The following is a 17,018-nucleotide window of genomic DNA, read 5'->3' as shown; positions in this document are numbered from 1 at the left end:
CGTGGTTTTAACATGTAAAGTGGTTTAAACATGTAAAGTGGTTTTAACATGTAACATGGTTTTAACATGTAAAGTGGTTTTAACATGTAAAGTGGTTTTAACATGTAAAGTGGTTTTAACATGTAAAGTGGTTTAAACATGTAACGTGGTTTTAACATGTAAAGTGGTTTAAACATGTAACGTGGTTTTAACATGTAAAGTGGTTTAAACATGTAAAGTGGTTTTAACATGTAAAGTGGTTTTAACATGTAAAGTGGTTTTAACATGTAAAGTGGTTTTAACATGTAACGTGGTTTTAACATGTAAAGTGGTTTAAACATGTAACGTGGTTTTAACATGTAAAGTGGTTTAAACATGTAAAGTGGTTTTAACATGTAAAGTGGTTTTAACATGTAAAGTGGTTTTAACATGTAAAGTGGTTTTAACATGTAACGTGGTTTTAACATGTAAAGTGGTTTTAACATGTAAAGTGGTTTTAACATGTAAAGTGGTTTTAACATGTAACATGGTTTTAACATGTAACGTGGTTTTAACATGTAACGTGGTTTTAACATGTAAAGTGGTTTTAACATGTAAAGTGGTTTAAACATGTAAAATGGTTTTAACATGTAAAGTGGTTTTAACATGTAACGTGGTTTTAACATGTAAAGTGGTTTAAACATGTAAAGTGGTTTTAACATGTAAAGTGGTTTAAACATGTAAAGTGGTTTTAACATGTAAAGTGGTTTTAACATGTAAAGTGGTTTTAACATGTAACGTGGTTTTAACATGTAAAGTGGCTTTAACATGTAACATGGTTTTAACATGTAAAGTGGTTTTAACATGTATAGTGGTTTTAACATGTAAAGTGGTTTTAACATGTAAAGTGGTTTTAACATGTAACGTGGTTTTAACATGTAAAGTGGTTTTAACATGTAATGTGGTTTAAACGTGTAAAGTGGTTTTAACATGTAAAGTGGTTTTAACATGTAACGTGGTTTTAACATGTAAAGTGGTTTTAACATGTAAAGTGGTTTTAACATCTAAAGTGGTTTTAACATGTAAAGTGGTTTTAACATGTAAAGTGGTTTTAACATGTAAAGTGGTTTTAACATGTAAAGTGGCTTTAACATGTAACATGGTTTTAACATGTAAAGTGGTTGGTTTTAACATGTAAAGTGGTTTTAACATGTAAAGTGGTTGGTTTTAACATGTAAAGTGGTTTTAACATGTAAAGTGGTTTTAACATGTAAAGTGGTTTTAACATGTAAAGTGGTTTTAACATGTAACATGGTTTTAACATGTAACGTGGTTTTAACATGTAACGTGGTTTTAACATGTAAAGTGGTTTTAACATGTAAAGTGGTTTAAACATGTAAAATGGTTTTAACATGTAAAGTGGTTTTAACATGTAACGTGGTTTTAACATGTAAAGTGGTTTAAACATGTAAAGTGGTTTTAACATGTAAAGTGGTTTAAACATGTAAAGTGGTTTTAACATGTAAAGTGGTTTTAACATGTAACATGGTTTTAACATGTAAAGTGGTTTTAACATGTAACGTGGTTTTAACATGTAAAGTGGTTTAAACATGTAACGTGGTTTTAACATGTAAAGTGGTTTAAACATGTAAAGTGGTTTTAACATGTAAAGTGGTTTTAACATGTAAAGTGGTTTTAACATGTAACATGGTTTTAACATGTAAAGTGGTTTTAACATGTAAAGTGGTTTTAACATGTAAAGTGGTTTTAACATGTAACGTGGTTTTAATATGTAAAGTGGTTTTAACATGTAAAGTGGTTTTAACATGTAAAGTGGTTTTAACATGTAATGTGGTTTAAACATGTAAAGTGGTTTAAACATGTAAAGTGGTTTTAACATGTAAAGTGGTTTTAACATGTAAAGTGGTTTTAACATGTAAAGTGGTTTTAACATGTAAAGTGGTTTTAACATGTAATGTGGTTTTAACATGTAAAGTGGTTTTAACATGTAACATGGTTTTAACATGTCAAGTGGTTGTAACATGTATCATGTTTTAACATGTAAAGTGGTTTTAACATGTAAAGTGGTTTTAACATGTAACATGGTTTTAACATGTAAAGTGGTTTTAACATGTAAAGTGGTTTTAACATGTAAAGTGGCTTTAACATGTAAAGTGGTTTAAACATGTAAAGTGATTTTAACATGTAAAGTGGTTTTAACATGTAAAGTGGTTTAAACATGTAAAGTGGTTTTAACATGTAAAGTGGTTTTAACATGTAACATGGTTTTAACATGTAAAGTGGTTTTAACATGTAACGTGGTTTTAACATGTAAAGTGGTTTAAACATGTAACGTGGTTTTAACATGTAAAGTGGTTTAAACATGTAAAGTGGTTTTAACATGTAAAGTGGTTTTAACATGTAACATGGTTTTAACATGTAAAGTGGTTTTAACATGTAACGTGGTTTTAACATGTAAAGTGGTTTAAACATGTAACGTGGTTTTAACATGTAAAGTGGTTTTAACATGTAAAGTGGTTTTAACATGTAAAGTGGTTTTAACATGTAAAGTGGTTTTAACATGTAAAGTGGTTTTAACATGTAAAGTGGTTTTAACATGTAATGTGGTTTTAACATGTAAAGTGGTTTTAACATGTAACATGGTTTTAACATGTAAAGTGGTTTTAACATGTAAAGTGGTTTTAACATGTAAAGTGGTTTTAACATGTAAAGTGGTTTTAACATGTAACATGGTTTTAACATGTAAAGTGGTTTTAACATGTAAAGTGGTTTAAACATGTAAAGTGGTTTTAACATGTAAAGTGGCTTTAACATGTAAAGTGGTTTAAACATGTAAAGTGATTTTAACATGTAAAGTGGTTTTAACATGTAAAGTGGTTTAAACATGTAAAGTGGTTTTAACATGTAAAGTGGTTTTAACATGTAACATGGTTTTAACATGTAAAGTGGTTTTAACATGTAACGTGGTTTTAACATGTAAAGTGGTTTAAACATGTAACGTGGTTTTAACATGTAAAGTGGTTTAAACATGTAAAGTGGTTTTAACATGTAAAGTGGTTTTAACATGTAAAGTGGTTTTAACATGTAACATGGTTTTAACATGTAAAGTGGTTTTAACATGTAAAGTGGTTTTAACATGTAAAGTGGTTTTAACATGTAACGTGGTTTTAATATGTAAAGTGGTTTTAACATGTAAAGTGGTTTTAACATGTAATGTGGTTTAAACATGTAAAGTGGTTTAAACATGTAAAGTGGTTTTAACATGTAAAGTGGTTTTAACATGTAAAGTGGTTTTAACATGTAAAGTGGTTTAAACATGTAAAGTGGTTTTAACATGTAAAGTGGCTTTAACATGTAAAGTGGTTTAAACATGTAAAGTGATTTTAACATGTAAAGTGGTTTAAACATGTAAAGTGGTTTTAACATGTAAAGTGGTTTAAACATGTAAAGTGGTTTTAACATGTAAAGTGGTTTTAACATGTAACATGGTTTTAACATGTAAAGTGGTTTTAACATGTAACGTGGTTTTAACATGTAAAGTGGTTTAAACATGTAACGTGGTTTTAACATGTAAAGTGGTTTAAACATGTAAAGTGGTTTTAACATGTAAAGTGGTTTTAACATGTAAAGTGGTTTTAACATGTAACATGGTTTTAACATGTAAAGTGGTTTTAACATGTAAAGTGGTTTTAACATGTAACGTGGTTTTAATATGTAAAGTGGTTTTAACATGTAAAGTGGTTTTAACATGTAAAGTGGTTTTAACATGTAATGTGGTTTAAACATGTAAAGTGGTTTAAACATGTAAAGTGGTTTTAACATGTAAAGTGGTTTTAACATGTAAAGTGGTTTTAACATGTAAAGTGGTTTTAACATGTAAAGTGGTTTTAACATGTAATGTGGTTTTAACATGTAAAGTGGTTTTAACATGTAACATGGTTTTAACATGTCAAGTGGTTGTAACATGTAACATGGTTTTAACATGTAAAGTGGTTTTAACATGTAAAGTGGTTTTAACATGTAACATGGTTTTAACATGTAAAGTGGTTTTAACATGTAAAGTGGTTTAAACATGTAAAGTGGTTTTAACATGTAAAGTGGCTTTAACATGTAAAGTGGTTTAAACATGTAAAGTGGTTTTAACATGTAAAGTGGCTTTAACATGTAAAGTGGTTTAAACATGTAAAGTGGTTTTAACATGTAAAGTGGTTTTAACATGTAAAGTGGTTTTAACATGTAAAGTGGTTTTAACATGTAAAGTGGTTTTAACATGTAACGTGGTTTTAACATGTAAAGTGGTTTTAACATGTAATGTGGTTTAAACGTGTAAAGTGGTTTTAACATGTAAAGTGGTTTTAACATGTAACGTGGTTTTAACATGTAAAGTGGTTTTAACATGTAAAGTGGTTTTAACATGTAAAGTGGTTTTAACATGTAACGTGGTTTTAACATGTAAAGTGGTTTTAACATGTAAAGTGGTTTTAACATCTAAAGTGGTTTTAACATGTAAAGTGGTTTTAACATGTAAAGTGGTTTTAACATGTAACGTGGTTTTAACATGTAAAGTGGTTTTAACATGTAAAGTGGTTGGTTTTAACATGTAAAGTGGTTTTAACATGTAAAGTGGTTGGTTTTAACATGTAAAGTGGTTTTAACATGTAAAGTGGTTTTAACATGTAACGTGGTTTTAACATGTAAAGTGGTTTAAACATGTAAAGTGGTTTTAACATGTAAAGTGGTTTTAACATGTAACGTGGTTTTAACATGTAAAGTGGTTTAAACATGTAAAGTGGTTTTAACATGTAAAGTGGTTTTAACATGTAAAGTGGTTTTAACATGTAAAGTGGTTTTAACATGTAAAGTGGTTTTAACATGTAAAGTGGTTTTAACATGTAAAGTGGTTTTAACATGTAACGTGGTTTTAACATGTAAAGTGGTTTTAACATGTAAAGTGGTTTTAACATGTAAAGTGGTTTTAACATGTAAAGTGGTTTTAACATGTAACGTGGTTTTAACATGTAAAGTGGTTTAAACATGTAACGTGGTTTTAACATGTAAAGTGGTTTAAACATGTAAAGTGGTTTTAACATGTAAAGTGGTTTTAACATGTAAAGTGGTTTTAACATGTAACGTGGTTTTAACATGTAAAGTGGTTTTAACATGTAAAGTGGTTTTAACATGTAAAGTGGTTTTAACATGTAACATGGTTTTAACATGTAACGTGGTTTTAACATGTAACGTGGTTTTAACATGTAAAGTGGTTTTAACATGTAAAGTGGTTTAAACATGTAAAATGGTTTTAACATGTAAAGTGGTTTTAACATGTAACGTGGTTTTAACATGTAAAGTGGTTTAAACATGTAAAGTGGTTTTAACATGTAAAGTGGTTTAAACATGTAAAGTGGTTTTAACATGTAAAGTGGTTTTAACATGTAACATGGTTTTAACATGTAAAGTGGTTTTAACATGTAACGTGGTTTTAACATGTAAAGTGGTTTAAACATGTAACGTGGTTTTAACATGTAAAGTGGTTTAAACATGTAAAGTGGTTTTAACATGTAAAGTGGTTTTAACATGTAAAGTGGTTTTAACATGTAACATGGTTTTAACATGTAAAGTGGTTTTAACATGTAAAGTGGTTTTAACATGTAAAGTGGTTTTAACATGTAACGTGGTTTTAATATGTAAAGTGGTTTTAACATGTAAAGTGGTTTTAACATGTAAAGTGGTTTTAACATGTAATGTGGTTTAAACATGTAAAGTGGTTTAAACATGTAAAGTGGTTTTAACATGTAAAGTGGTTTTAACATGTAAAGTGGTTTTAACATGTAAAGTGGTTTTAACATGTAAAGTGGTTTTAACATGTAATGTGGTTTTAACATGTAAAGTGGTTTTAACATGTAACATGGTTTTAACATGTCAAGTGGTTGTAACATGTATCATGTTTTAACATGTAAAGTGGTTTTAACATGTAAAGTGGTTTTAACATGTAACATGGTTTTAACATGTAAAGTGGTTTTAACATGTAAAGTGGTTTTAACATGTAAAGTGGCTTTAACATGTAAAGTGGTTTAAACATGTAAAGTGATTTTAACATGTAAAGTGGTTTTAACATGTAAAGTGGTTTAAACATGTAAAGTGGTTTTAACATGTAAAGTGGTTTTAACATGTAACATGGTTTTAACATGTAAAGTGGTTTTAACATGTAACGTGGTTTTAACATGTAAAGTGGTTTAAACATGTAACGTGGTTTTAACATGTAAAGTGGTTTAAACATGTAAAGTGGTTTTAACATGTAAAGTGGTTTTAACATGTAACATGGTTTTAACATGTAAAGTGGTTTTAACATGTAACGTGGTTTTAACATGTAAAGTGGTTTAAACATGTAACGTGGTTTTAACATGTAAAGTGGTTTAAACATGTAAAGTGGTTTTAACATGTAAAGTGGTTTTAACATGTAAAGTGGTTTTAACATGTAAAGTGGTTTTAACATGTAAAGTGGTTTTAACATGTAATGTGGTTTTAACATGTAAAGTGGTTTTAACATGTAACATGGTTTTAACATGTAAAGTGGTTTTAACATGTAAAGTGGTTTTAACATGTAAAGTGGTTTTAACATGTAACATGGTTTTAACATGTAAAGTGGTTTTAACATGTAAAGTGGTTTAAACATGTAAAGTGGTTTTAACATGTAAAGTGGCTTTAACATGTAAAGTGGTTTAAACATGTAAAGTGATTTTAACATGTAAAGTGGTTTTAACATGTAAAGTGGTTTAAACATGTAAAGTGGTTTTAACATGTAAAGTGGTTTTAACATGTAACATGGTTTTAACATGTAAAGTGGTTTTAACATGTAACGTGGTTTTAACATGTAAAGTGGTTTAAACATGTAACGTGGTTTTAACATGTAAAGTGGTTTAAACATGTAAAGTGGTTTTAACATGTAAAGTGGTTTTAACATGTAAAGTGGTTTTAACATGTAACATGGTTTTAACATGTAAAGTGGTTTTAACATGTAAAGTGGTTTTAACATGTAAAGTGGTTTTAACATGTAACGTGGTTTTAATATGTAAAGTGGTTTTAACATGTAAAGTGGTTTTAACATGTAATGTGGTTTAAACATGTAAAGTGGTTTAAACATGTAAAGTGGTTTTAACATGTAAAGTGGTTTTAACATGTAAAGTGGTTTTAACATGTAAAGTGGTTTAAACATGTAAAGTGGTTTTAACATGTAAAGTGGCTTTAACATGTAAAGTGGTTTAAACATGTAAAGTGATTTTAACATGTAAAGTGGTTTAAACATGTAAAGTGGTTTTAACATGTAAAGTGGTTTAAACATGTAAAGTGGTTTTAACATGTAAAGTGGTTTTAACATGTAACATGGTTTTAACATGTAAAGTGGTTTTAACATGTAACGTGGTTTTAACATGTAAAGTGGTTTAAACATGTAACGTGGTTTTAACATGTAAAGTGGTTTAAACATGTAAAGTGGTTTTAACATGTAAAGTGGTTTTAACATGTAAAGTGGTTTTAACATGTAACATGGTTTTAACATGTAAAGTGGTTTTAACATGTAAAGTGGTTTTAACATGTAAAGTGGTTTTAACATGTAACGTGGTTTTAATATGTAAAGTGGTTTTAACATGTAAAGTGGTTTTAACATGTAAAGTGGTTTTAACATGTAAAGTGGTTTTAACATGTAATGTGGTTTAAACATGTAAAGTGGTTTAAACATGTAAAGTGGTTTTAACATGTAAAGTGGTTTTAACATGTAAAGTGGTTTTAACATGTAAAGTGGTTTTAACATGTAAAGTGGTTTTAACATGTAATGTGGTTTTAACATGTAAAGTGGTTTTAACATGTAACATGGTTTTAACATGTCAAGTGGTTGTAACATGTAACATGGTTTTAACATGTAAAGTGGTTTTAACATGTAAAGTGGTTTTAACATGTAACATGGTTTTAACATGTAAAGTGGTTTTAACATGTAAAGTGGTTTAAACATGTAAAGTGGTTTTAACATGTAAAGTGGCTTTAACATGTAAAGTGGTTTAAACATGTAAAGTGGTTTTAACATGTAAAGTGGCTTTAACATGTAAAGTGGTTTAAACATGTAAAGTGGTTTTAACATGTAACGTGTGTAGATAGTGAGCAGAAGACATTTAATTTGTACTGCTATGATGCCATCAGCAGCTGAGTCATGGATTGTGACACGGACACAACTGTAAGTCAAATCTGTTATTGGCTGCTATTAGTGTTGATGTCCATTGTGTGTCTATGGCGATATACAGTCCTGGTCAAAAGTTTACATACACTTTTTGTTTCGTCTGACCACAGAACTTTCCTCCAGAAGGTCTTATCTTTGTCCATGTGATGTCACATGAAACAAAAATGGAGCTGTTTGGCCACAATACCCAGCAATATGTTTGGAGGAGAAAAGGTGAGGCCTTTAATCCCAGGAACACCATCCCTACCATCAAGCATGGTGGTGGTAGTATTATGCTCTGGGCCTGTTTTGCTGCCAATGGAACTGCTGCTTTAAATGGGACAATGAAAAAGGAGGATTAGCTCCAAATTGTTCAGGACAAGCTAAAATCATCAGCCCGGAGGTTGGGTCTTGGGCGCAGTTGGGTGTTCCAACAGGACAATGACCCCAAACACACCTCAAAAGTGGTCAAGGAATGGCTAAATCAGGCTAGAATGAAGGTTTTCTTCCCAAAGTCCGGACTTAAAGGTGTGGACAATGTTGAAGAAACAAGTCCATGTCAGAAAAGCAACACATTTAGCTGAACTGCAGCAATTTAGTGGTCAAGTGGTCAAGCAGAAGCTTGTGGATGGCTACCAAAAGCGCCTTATTGCAGGTCAACTTGCCAAGGGACATGTAAGCAAATATTAACATTGCTGTATGTATACTTTTCACCCTCACATTTTCAGTAGAGCCATAATAAATTCATCAAAGAAGCAAACTTCATGAATGCAACAAGTATGTGCTCCAATCACTACATCACAAAAACATAATAATGATTGTAAAGTCCAGACATGATGTTCTTTACACGTGTACGTACACTTTTGACCACCACTGTATGTTGATACCGTTTTACGGGCCCAGCCCATCATAGCCTAGGTAGGCTTTGGAAACGCCCGTCACAGCGATGCTGGCGGTTGAGGTGGCTGATAAGGTTTGATGTGTCTTTTTGCAGAACATTGGGTGCAAATAGTCTTCCTCTGAGAGGAGGAGGAAGTGTCAAAGGATGTTTGTGTCCAATGAGCTCAGGGGAGGTTTGCAATAGGAGAAAAGGAGCACTAGATTTGCTCACTTGAACCTACCTCCGTCTTACTTCATCATCATTAACTTTATATTTTGCTGACATGCAGGTAGTTTTTCGTCCTTTCAAAAGGTACATGTATAATTTTGTCTTTCAAAATAGAATATATAAAATTGGCGCCCGCATACTTCGATTTTTCTGGAAAAAGTTTGGACACCCCTGCCTGAGCCCCGAGACCTGTTGAACACATTGCAAAACCTGGTGAGGTTTCGTTGACTGACTCACCTGCGTGCACGAAGTAGGCCAGGTAGAGGTCCAGCTCTTTGACGGAGACACCGATGTGGTGCGGCTGCACACACAGGCTGGGGTTGGCGCACTGCGGCGACTTGACCAGGCGCTCGCCGTCCGTACTTTCCAGAGGGATTCCCTTGAAGAGGATGACCATGACCAGGTCCAGGCGCCACACCTTGTCCGCCTGACGCAGGCAGTCGATGCGCCGCATCTTGCCCTTCTGGTCGGGGTTGGACAGCACGCAGCATGGCGCCTTCTTGGCCGTCACCGTCAGCACGAAGTCCTCGCGGAACTCGGGCCGGATGTCCTTGCGCAGTTTGGCCAGGAGGCGGGACGCCCACTTCTGCTTGACCTCGGGCTTCTCGCCCAGCAGCTCGTCCTTGACGGCGCGCTCCTCCTCCTTGGACATCCTCTTCTCGTGCTTCTTGAAGTACTTCCTCTTCCTGGCCTGCAGGTTGAACCACGTGTAGGCGAAGGCGCGCACGTGCGGCAGCAGAGCCTCGATGAACGGATGGAACTCATCCTGCAAGACCACAACAACAACGTCCGTCACCATGACACATCCACAAATATATACACATATATATATATATACTAACATACATATAAATATATACACATGAATATACAAACATACATACATTCATATAAATATATACACATATATATACAAACATACATAGTCATATAAATATATACACATATATATACACGTATATACATATACACAATGTGTACATGTATATACGTGTATATATATGTGTATAGATGTGCATTACACATATATATAAGTGTATATATACACATATATAACCTTTATACATGTATATATATATACAGTATATACACACACATATATATATGTATATGCATACATACATATATATACACATACATAAATATATATACATACATATATACAGTATATACACACACACATATATATATATATGTATATGCATGCATACATATATACACATATATATATATATATATATACATACATATATACAACATATATACAATATATATACTATATATACATTCATATATATATACATATATACACATACATATATATACATATACACACATATATACATATACACACATATATACATATATATACATATACACAAATATATATATATATATATATATGTATGTGTGGGAAAAAAATCACAAGACTACTTCATCTCTACAGGCCTGTTTTATGAGGGGGTTCCCTCAATCATCAGGAGATTTTATTGCGCTCTACTACGGTATCGAGCACTATTTTTTGGATAACCTTGTTAAGACATATATATATATATATATATATATATATATATATATATATATATATATATATATATATATATATATATATTTGTATGTATATGTATAAATATACATATACCTATATATGTATATATACATATACATATATATACATACATACATACATACATACATATATATATATATATATATATATATATCATAATAGGACTTTCTGTGAATGTACAACTCTGTACAGTAGGTGGCGGTATGCAACGTAACTAAACACACTTTTCCACAGCATGAAGTTTCCTATTAATCCTGGTAAATAAAATACCCGCCTTGCGTTTCCACCAAAAACTATTTAAAGTTCCAACAAGAACTAATTTGGTATTTAGTCACTCTGTGGGAGTTTGGAAAGTTCCTGCAGGAACCTTTAAGGGGGGGTTAAAAACAGTTGTGGTGTTCCTAAAACTTCAGTCACCCATACAGTATGTACAGTATAACGCAGTGATTCTCAAACTGTGGCACACGGGCTCCATCTAAAAAATCACTTAATGAAATACTCCAACACAGTGTTACTGTTCAAATTGTGTGTTATGTTACAGTGGCTGAAAATATTCAATATAATTCTTAAATAAAACCTCTGCCTTGTTTTTAATGACTACTTAGGCCTACTACGCTACTGTATTTAAATATTGGTCATTATGGTGGTAGTTGAAAAGCCAATTGTTTTCTGAGGTGGTACATGGTGAAAAAAGTTGTATAAAATAGAATTTGTATGACAACAAACGTGAGAAAAAGCTTTGTGGGCCATCTGTGTGCTGATGAGTGGGACTCTCTTGCAGTCTTTCAACTACTTTGGATTTCTACACGCTTTATTCATTTTTACAGGCTTTATTTCACTACGCACAGCAACATGAAGTCCACTCACGCTTTTCAAGGTATTTTCAAAAGCGTTCAGGCGGACTTTCAGCTGCCCACTGGGACTTGGAGACCCCGTTTGATGATAATTGTGAAATAAAGGAGGCAGTGACGTATTCCCTGGACAACAAGGCGCAACTTTTTCCCTAAGCTTGGTAACCTGCGGCTGATACAAAGGTGCGGCTAATCTGTGGAATTTTCTTCGCTAACAGCTAAATTATAAACAAACAAACAGACAAAAAATGTACTAAAATGATCCACTTTGGGAAATAAAACCACAGGTGTCCAAGTCAAGGCCCGGGGGCCAGATGTGGCCCACCACCTCATTTTATTTGGCCTGTAAATAACATGTATCAATAAAGTACTGTAACTTTTCTTACTAAATGTTTTATTTATTTCTACTTTGGGAGAATAAAAATATATGCACTCCATGTAATCGCAAATTATGTTGACTTAAATATTGTCTAATTATGCAAAAATATTTCTGCCAACTGAGCTGCCTTTTTTACAAGAACAACAAAAAAATTGGCAATATTCTTATTATGGGTCATTATACACTTCTTGTTATGGGTCATTACACACTTCTTATTATAGGTCATTATAAACTTCTTATTATGGGTCATTACACACTTCTTATTATGGGTCATTACACACTGCTTATTATGGGTCATTATACACTTTTTATTATGGGTCATTATACACTTCTTATTATAGGTCATTATAAACTTCTTATTATGGGTCATTACACACTTCTTATTATGGGTCATTATACACTTCTTATTTTGGGTCATTATACACTTTTTATTATGGGTCATTACACACTTCTTATTATGGGTCATTATACACTTCTTATTGTGGGTCATTATACACTTTTTATTATGGGTCATTACACACTTTTTATTATGGGTCATTACACACTTCTTATTATGGGTCATTATACACTTCTTATTTTGGGTCATTATACACTTTTTATTATGGGTCATTATACACTTTTTATTATGGGTCATTATACACTTCTTATTATGGGTCATTACACACTTCTTATTATAGGTCATTATAAACTTCTTATTATGGGTCATTACACACTTCTTATTATGGGTCATTATACACTTCTTATTTTGGGTCATTATACACTTCTTATTATTGGTCATTATACCCTTTTTATTATGGGTCATTATACACTTCTTATTATGGGTCATTATACACTTTTTATTATGGGTCATTACACACTTTTTATTATGGGTCATTACACACTTCTTATTATGGGTCATTATACACTTCTTATTTTGGGTCATTATACACTTTTTATTATGGGTCATTATACACTTTTTATTATGGGTCATTATACACTTCTTATTATGGGTCATTACACACTTCTTATTATAGGTCATTATAAACTTCTTATTATGGGTCATTACACACTTCTTATTATGGGTCATTATACACTTCTTATTTTGGGTCATTATACACTTCTTATTATTGGTCATTATACACTTCTTATTATGGGTCATTATACACTTCTTATTATGGGTCATTACACACTTCTTATTATGGTTCATTATACACTTCTTATTATGGGTCATTATACACTTCTTATTATGGGTCATTACACACTTCTTATTATGGGTCATTACACACTTCTTATTATGGGTCATTACACACTTCTTATTATGGGTCATTTTACACTTCTTATTATGGGTCATTATACACTTCTTATTATGGGTCATTACACACTTCTTATTATGGGTCATTATACACTTCTTATTATGGGTCATTATACACTTCTTATTATGGGTCATTACACACTTATTATAATAATAATAATAATAATAATAATAATAATAATAATAATACATTTTATTTAGTATAGCGCTTTTCACAGCACTCAAAGACGCTTTACAGGATAAAAAATGAAAAAATAAAACAGTTTAAAGTAATAATGTATAATACAGGAAATATAAAAGCAGTACATTGTAAAATACATAATAATACAGGACAATTACAAGACACTAATCACTAATCACTGGTTAAAAGCAGATCTGAATAGGTGTGTTTTGAGAATATTATGGGTCATTATACACTTCTTATTATGGGTCATTATACACTTCTTATTATGGGCTGTCAACCTTTGGGCGCCGAAAGATTCGATGCCATTGCGGTTGCTGTGGTGATGATTCCACTCAGAATGGATTCAGAGTGATTCTTCTAATGTGTTTTTGTTCTAATAATTATAAAACAACTTTTTCAAAACAGCTTACAAAATCTCATTGAGATCACCTAAAAATGTCTTCTAAAAAACGGTTTCTTATTGAAAAAATGTTTTTGAAAATTATGAATTGATTTGTAATCGTTATTCGGATGTGAGTCGATTTTTTTCTACTTTTTATATTTGTTTATTTCTCCTGTGTTTGTTTCTCCTGTGTTTATTTCTCCTGTGTTTATTTCCAGCGTCTGTGAAACTGGCCTTTTGAGGTTTTTGACAAAATGTTTCTTTAATGTTTGGACGTCTTCAGTTGTTTCAAATTGTCAGAGCGCAGCTGCATGCTCTTCTTTAATCTAAGACCCCCTGAATACAAGACATTCTTCTTTAATGGAAGACCCCCTGAATACAAGACATTGTTTCTTCTTGGAGGCGCTCCAAGTCCACGGCTCGGTCTCGCAAAGATCCTCCAGCGGCACGACCCGCTTCACCAGCGCCGGCTTCTCGCTGCAGGACCACCCCAAACACCGCCACAAGACACGTGTGTGTGTGTGTGTGTGTCCTCAGGCGGCTAGTAGGACACACACACACACACACACACACACACACACACACACACACACACACACACACACCAGTTGTAGAAGTGGGTGGGAGCAACATTCCAACATTCCTCACACTATTTCACTTTCCACGCTCCACTCCAACCAGTCACACGTTCACAAACCTCCTCAAATGTCCACTCCGACCAGTCACACGTTCACAAACCTCCTCAAATGTCCACTCCGACCAGTCACACGTTCACAAACCTCCTCAAATGTCCACTCCGACCAGTCACACGTTCACAAACCTCCTCAAATGTCCACTGCGACCAGTCACACGTTCACAAACCTCCTCAAATGTCCACTCCGACCAGTCACACGTTCACAAACCTCCTCAAATGTCCACTCCGACCAGTCACACGTTCACAAACCTCCTCAAATGTCCACTCCGACCAGTCACACGTTCACAAACCTCCTCAAATGTCCACTGCGACCAGTCACACGTTCACAAACCTCCTCAAATGTCCACTCCGACCAGTCACACGTTCACAAACCTCCTCAAATGTCCACTCCGACCAGTCACACGTTCACAAACCTCCTCAAATGTCCACTCCGACCAGTCACACGTTCACAAACCTCCTCAAATGTCCACTCCGACCAGTCACACGTTCACAAACCTCCTCAAATGTCCACTCCGACCAGTCACACGTTCACAAACCTCCTCAAATGTCCACTCCGACCAGTCACACGTTCACAAACCTCCTCAAATGTCCACTCCGACCAGTCACACGTTCACAAACCTCCTCAAATGTCCACTCCGACCAGTCACACATTAACAAACCTCCTCAAATGTCCACTCCGACCAGTCACACGTTCACAAACCTCCTCAAATGTCCACTCCGACCAGTCACACGTTCACAAACCTCCTCAAATGTCCACTCCGACCAGTCACACGTTCACAAACCTCCTCAAATGTCCACTCCGACCAGTCACACGTTCACAAACCTCCTCAAATGTTCCAGTTATTTGTCACACTTTCTTAGCAAGTGGGTCAAAGGTCAAGTCATCACTTCCTGACTGGGTCACATGTTGCTGTGATGTCACAGCCAGCAGGAAGTGAAATGTTATGTCTTTCTATTTTACTACATTTTGATCACCAAGCTGATCTAGGACACAAACTCAAGGCCCGGGGGCCAGATCTGGCCCGCCACTTTATTTAATGTGGCCCACCAATTTCTTTAATGTAGCCCGCCCTTCATTTAATATGATCCGCTTTATTCAATGTGAAACGCCACTTTAATGTGGCCCGCCATTTTATTAAATGTGGGTCATAGTTTTATTTAATGTGGCCCGCCACTTTATTTAATGTGGACTGCCGCAATTTATTTTATTTTTTTAAAATTATTATTTAAAATTGCATGCTTTATTTAATGTGGGGTGTTGTGGTCTGATCTTGGTCCTGGTGCAGATGTGATAGTGTTTAGTCAAATGTCTCCTTTGTACTCAGATGTGATAGTGTTTAGTCACATGTCTCCTCTGTACTCAGATGTGATAGTGTTTAGTCACATGTCTCCTCTGTACTCAGATGTGATAGTGTTTAGTCACATGTCTCCTCTGTACTCAGATGTGATAGTGTTTAGTCACATGTCTCCTCTGTACTCAGATGTGATAGTGTTTAGTCACATGTCTCCTCTGTACTCAGCCATGCATTCATATACGTGTGTATTTATTTGTGTGCAATGATAGGGGATGTGGGTCATTCAGCTATTTTTTTTAAGTCTTTGCCTTGAATTTCTGTTACGTATGAAAAGCGCTTCGCAAATAAAAAGTTGGCTTTGATTTGATTTCAAGTGGCCTGCCACAATATTTAAAGTAGCTTGCTGCATGACTTCATTTAAGGTACACCACATTTAATGTCACATGCCACATCATTTTTGTTTTTGTTTTTTGGGGATAAACACAAATAAACACCCAAATATCTGCATTTTTCTTTGACTTACCATGTCCAAGCAACTTACCTACCAAGCTGTGAGTGGAAAATATCCTCATCAAAATGTTGCCTATGCAGATTGTGCAACGTTGTGGTGGCCATTTTTGTGCTATTCATATTTCGGTAGTCCTGCATATATTAAGTTAAATTCATTATTTGTTGTTTGATGAATACGTGGGCCTACTGCGCTACTGCACTTTGGTGTTGGTCATTAAGGTTTGGGTAGCGTTCACTAAAATACGCGTACACTCACTATTATATGTGTACACTCACTATTATACATGTACACTCACTATTATACATGTACACTCACTATTATATGTGTACACTCATTATTATACACGTACACTCACTATTATACGCGTAGACTCACTATTATATGTGTACACTCACTATTATATGCGTACACTCACTATTAAATGTGTACCCTCACTATTATACATGTACTCACTATTATACACGTACACTCACTATCATGCATGTACACTCACTATTATACGCCTACACTCACTATTATACACGTACACTCACTATTATACATGTACGCTCACTATTATACATGTACA

At 33.6% G+C, this 17,018-nt stretch overlaps 1 protein-coding gene across 5 annotated transcripts in view; it reads right to left on the bottom strand.

Moving 5' to 3' along the window:
- The window catches only part of nfia (nuclear factor I/A), a 123,900-nt gene that overhangs the window by 75,133 nt on the left and 31,749 nt on the right, over positions 1-17,018 (bottom strand). For all 5 annotated transcript variants that reach the window (XM_072915135.1, XM_072915136.1, XM_072915137.1 and 2 more), the window contains exon 2: positions 9,531-10,059. In XM_072915135.1, coding sequence (XP_072771236.1) covers positions 9,531-10,059 — 529 coding nt within the window. The remainder of the gene's footprint in view (positions 1-9,530; positions 10,060-17,018) is intronic.

The sequence above is a fragment of the Nerophis lumbriciformis genome, linkage group LG18 (assembly GCF_033978685.3).
Source record: "Nerophis lumbriciformis linkage group LG18, RoL_Nlum_v2.1, whole genome shotgun sequence".
NCBI classification, from domain to species: domain Eukaryota; kingdom Metazoa; phylum Chordata; class Actinopteri; order Syngnathiformes; family Syngnathidae; genus Nerophis; species Nerophis lumbriciformis.
The sequence above is the reverse complement of the archived record's forward strand: the minus strand, read 5'-3'. Positions and strand labels throughout refer to the sequence as shown.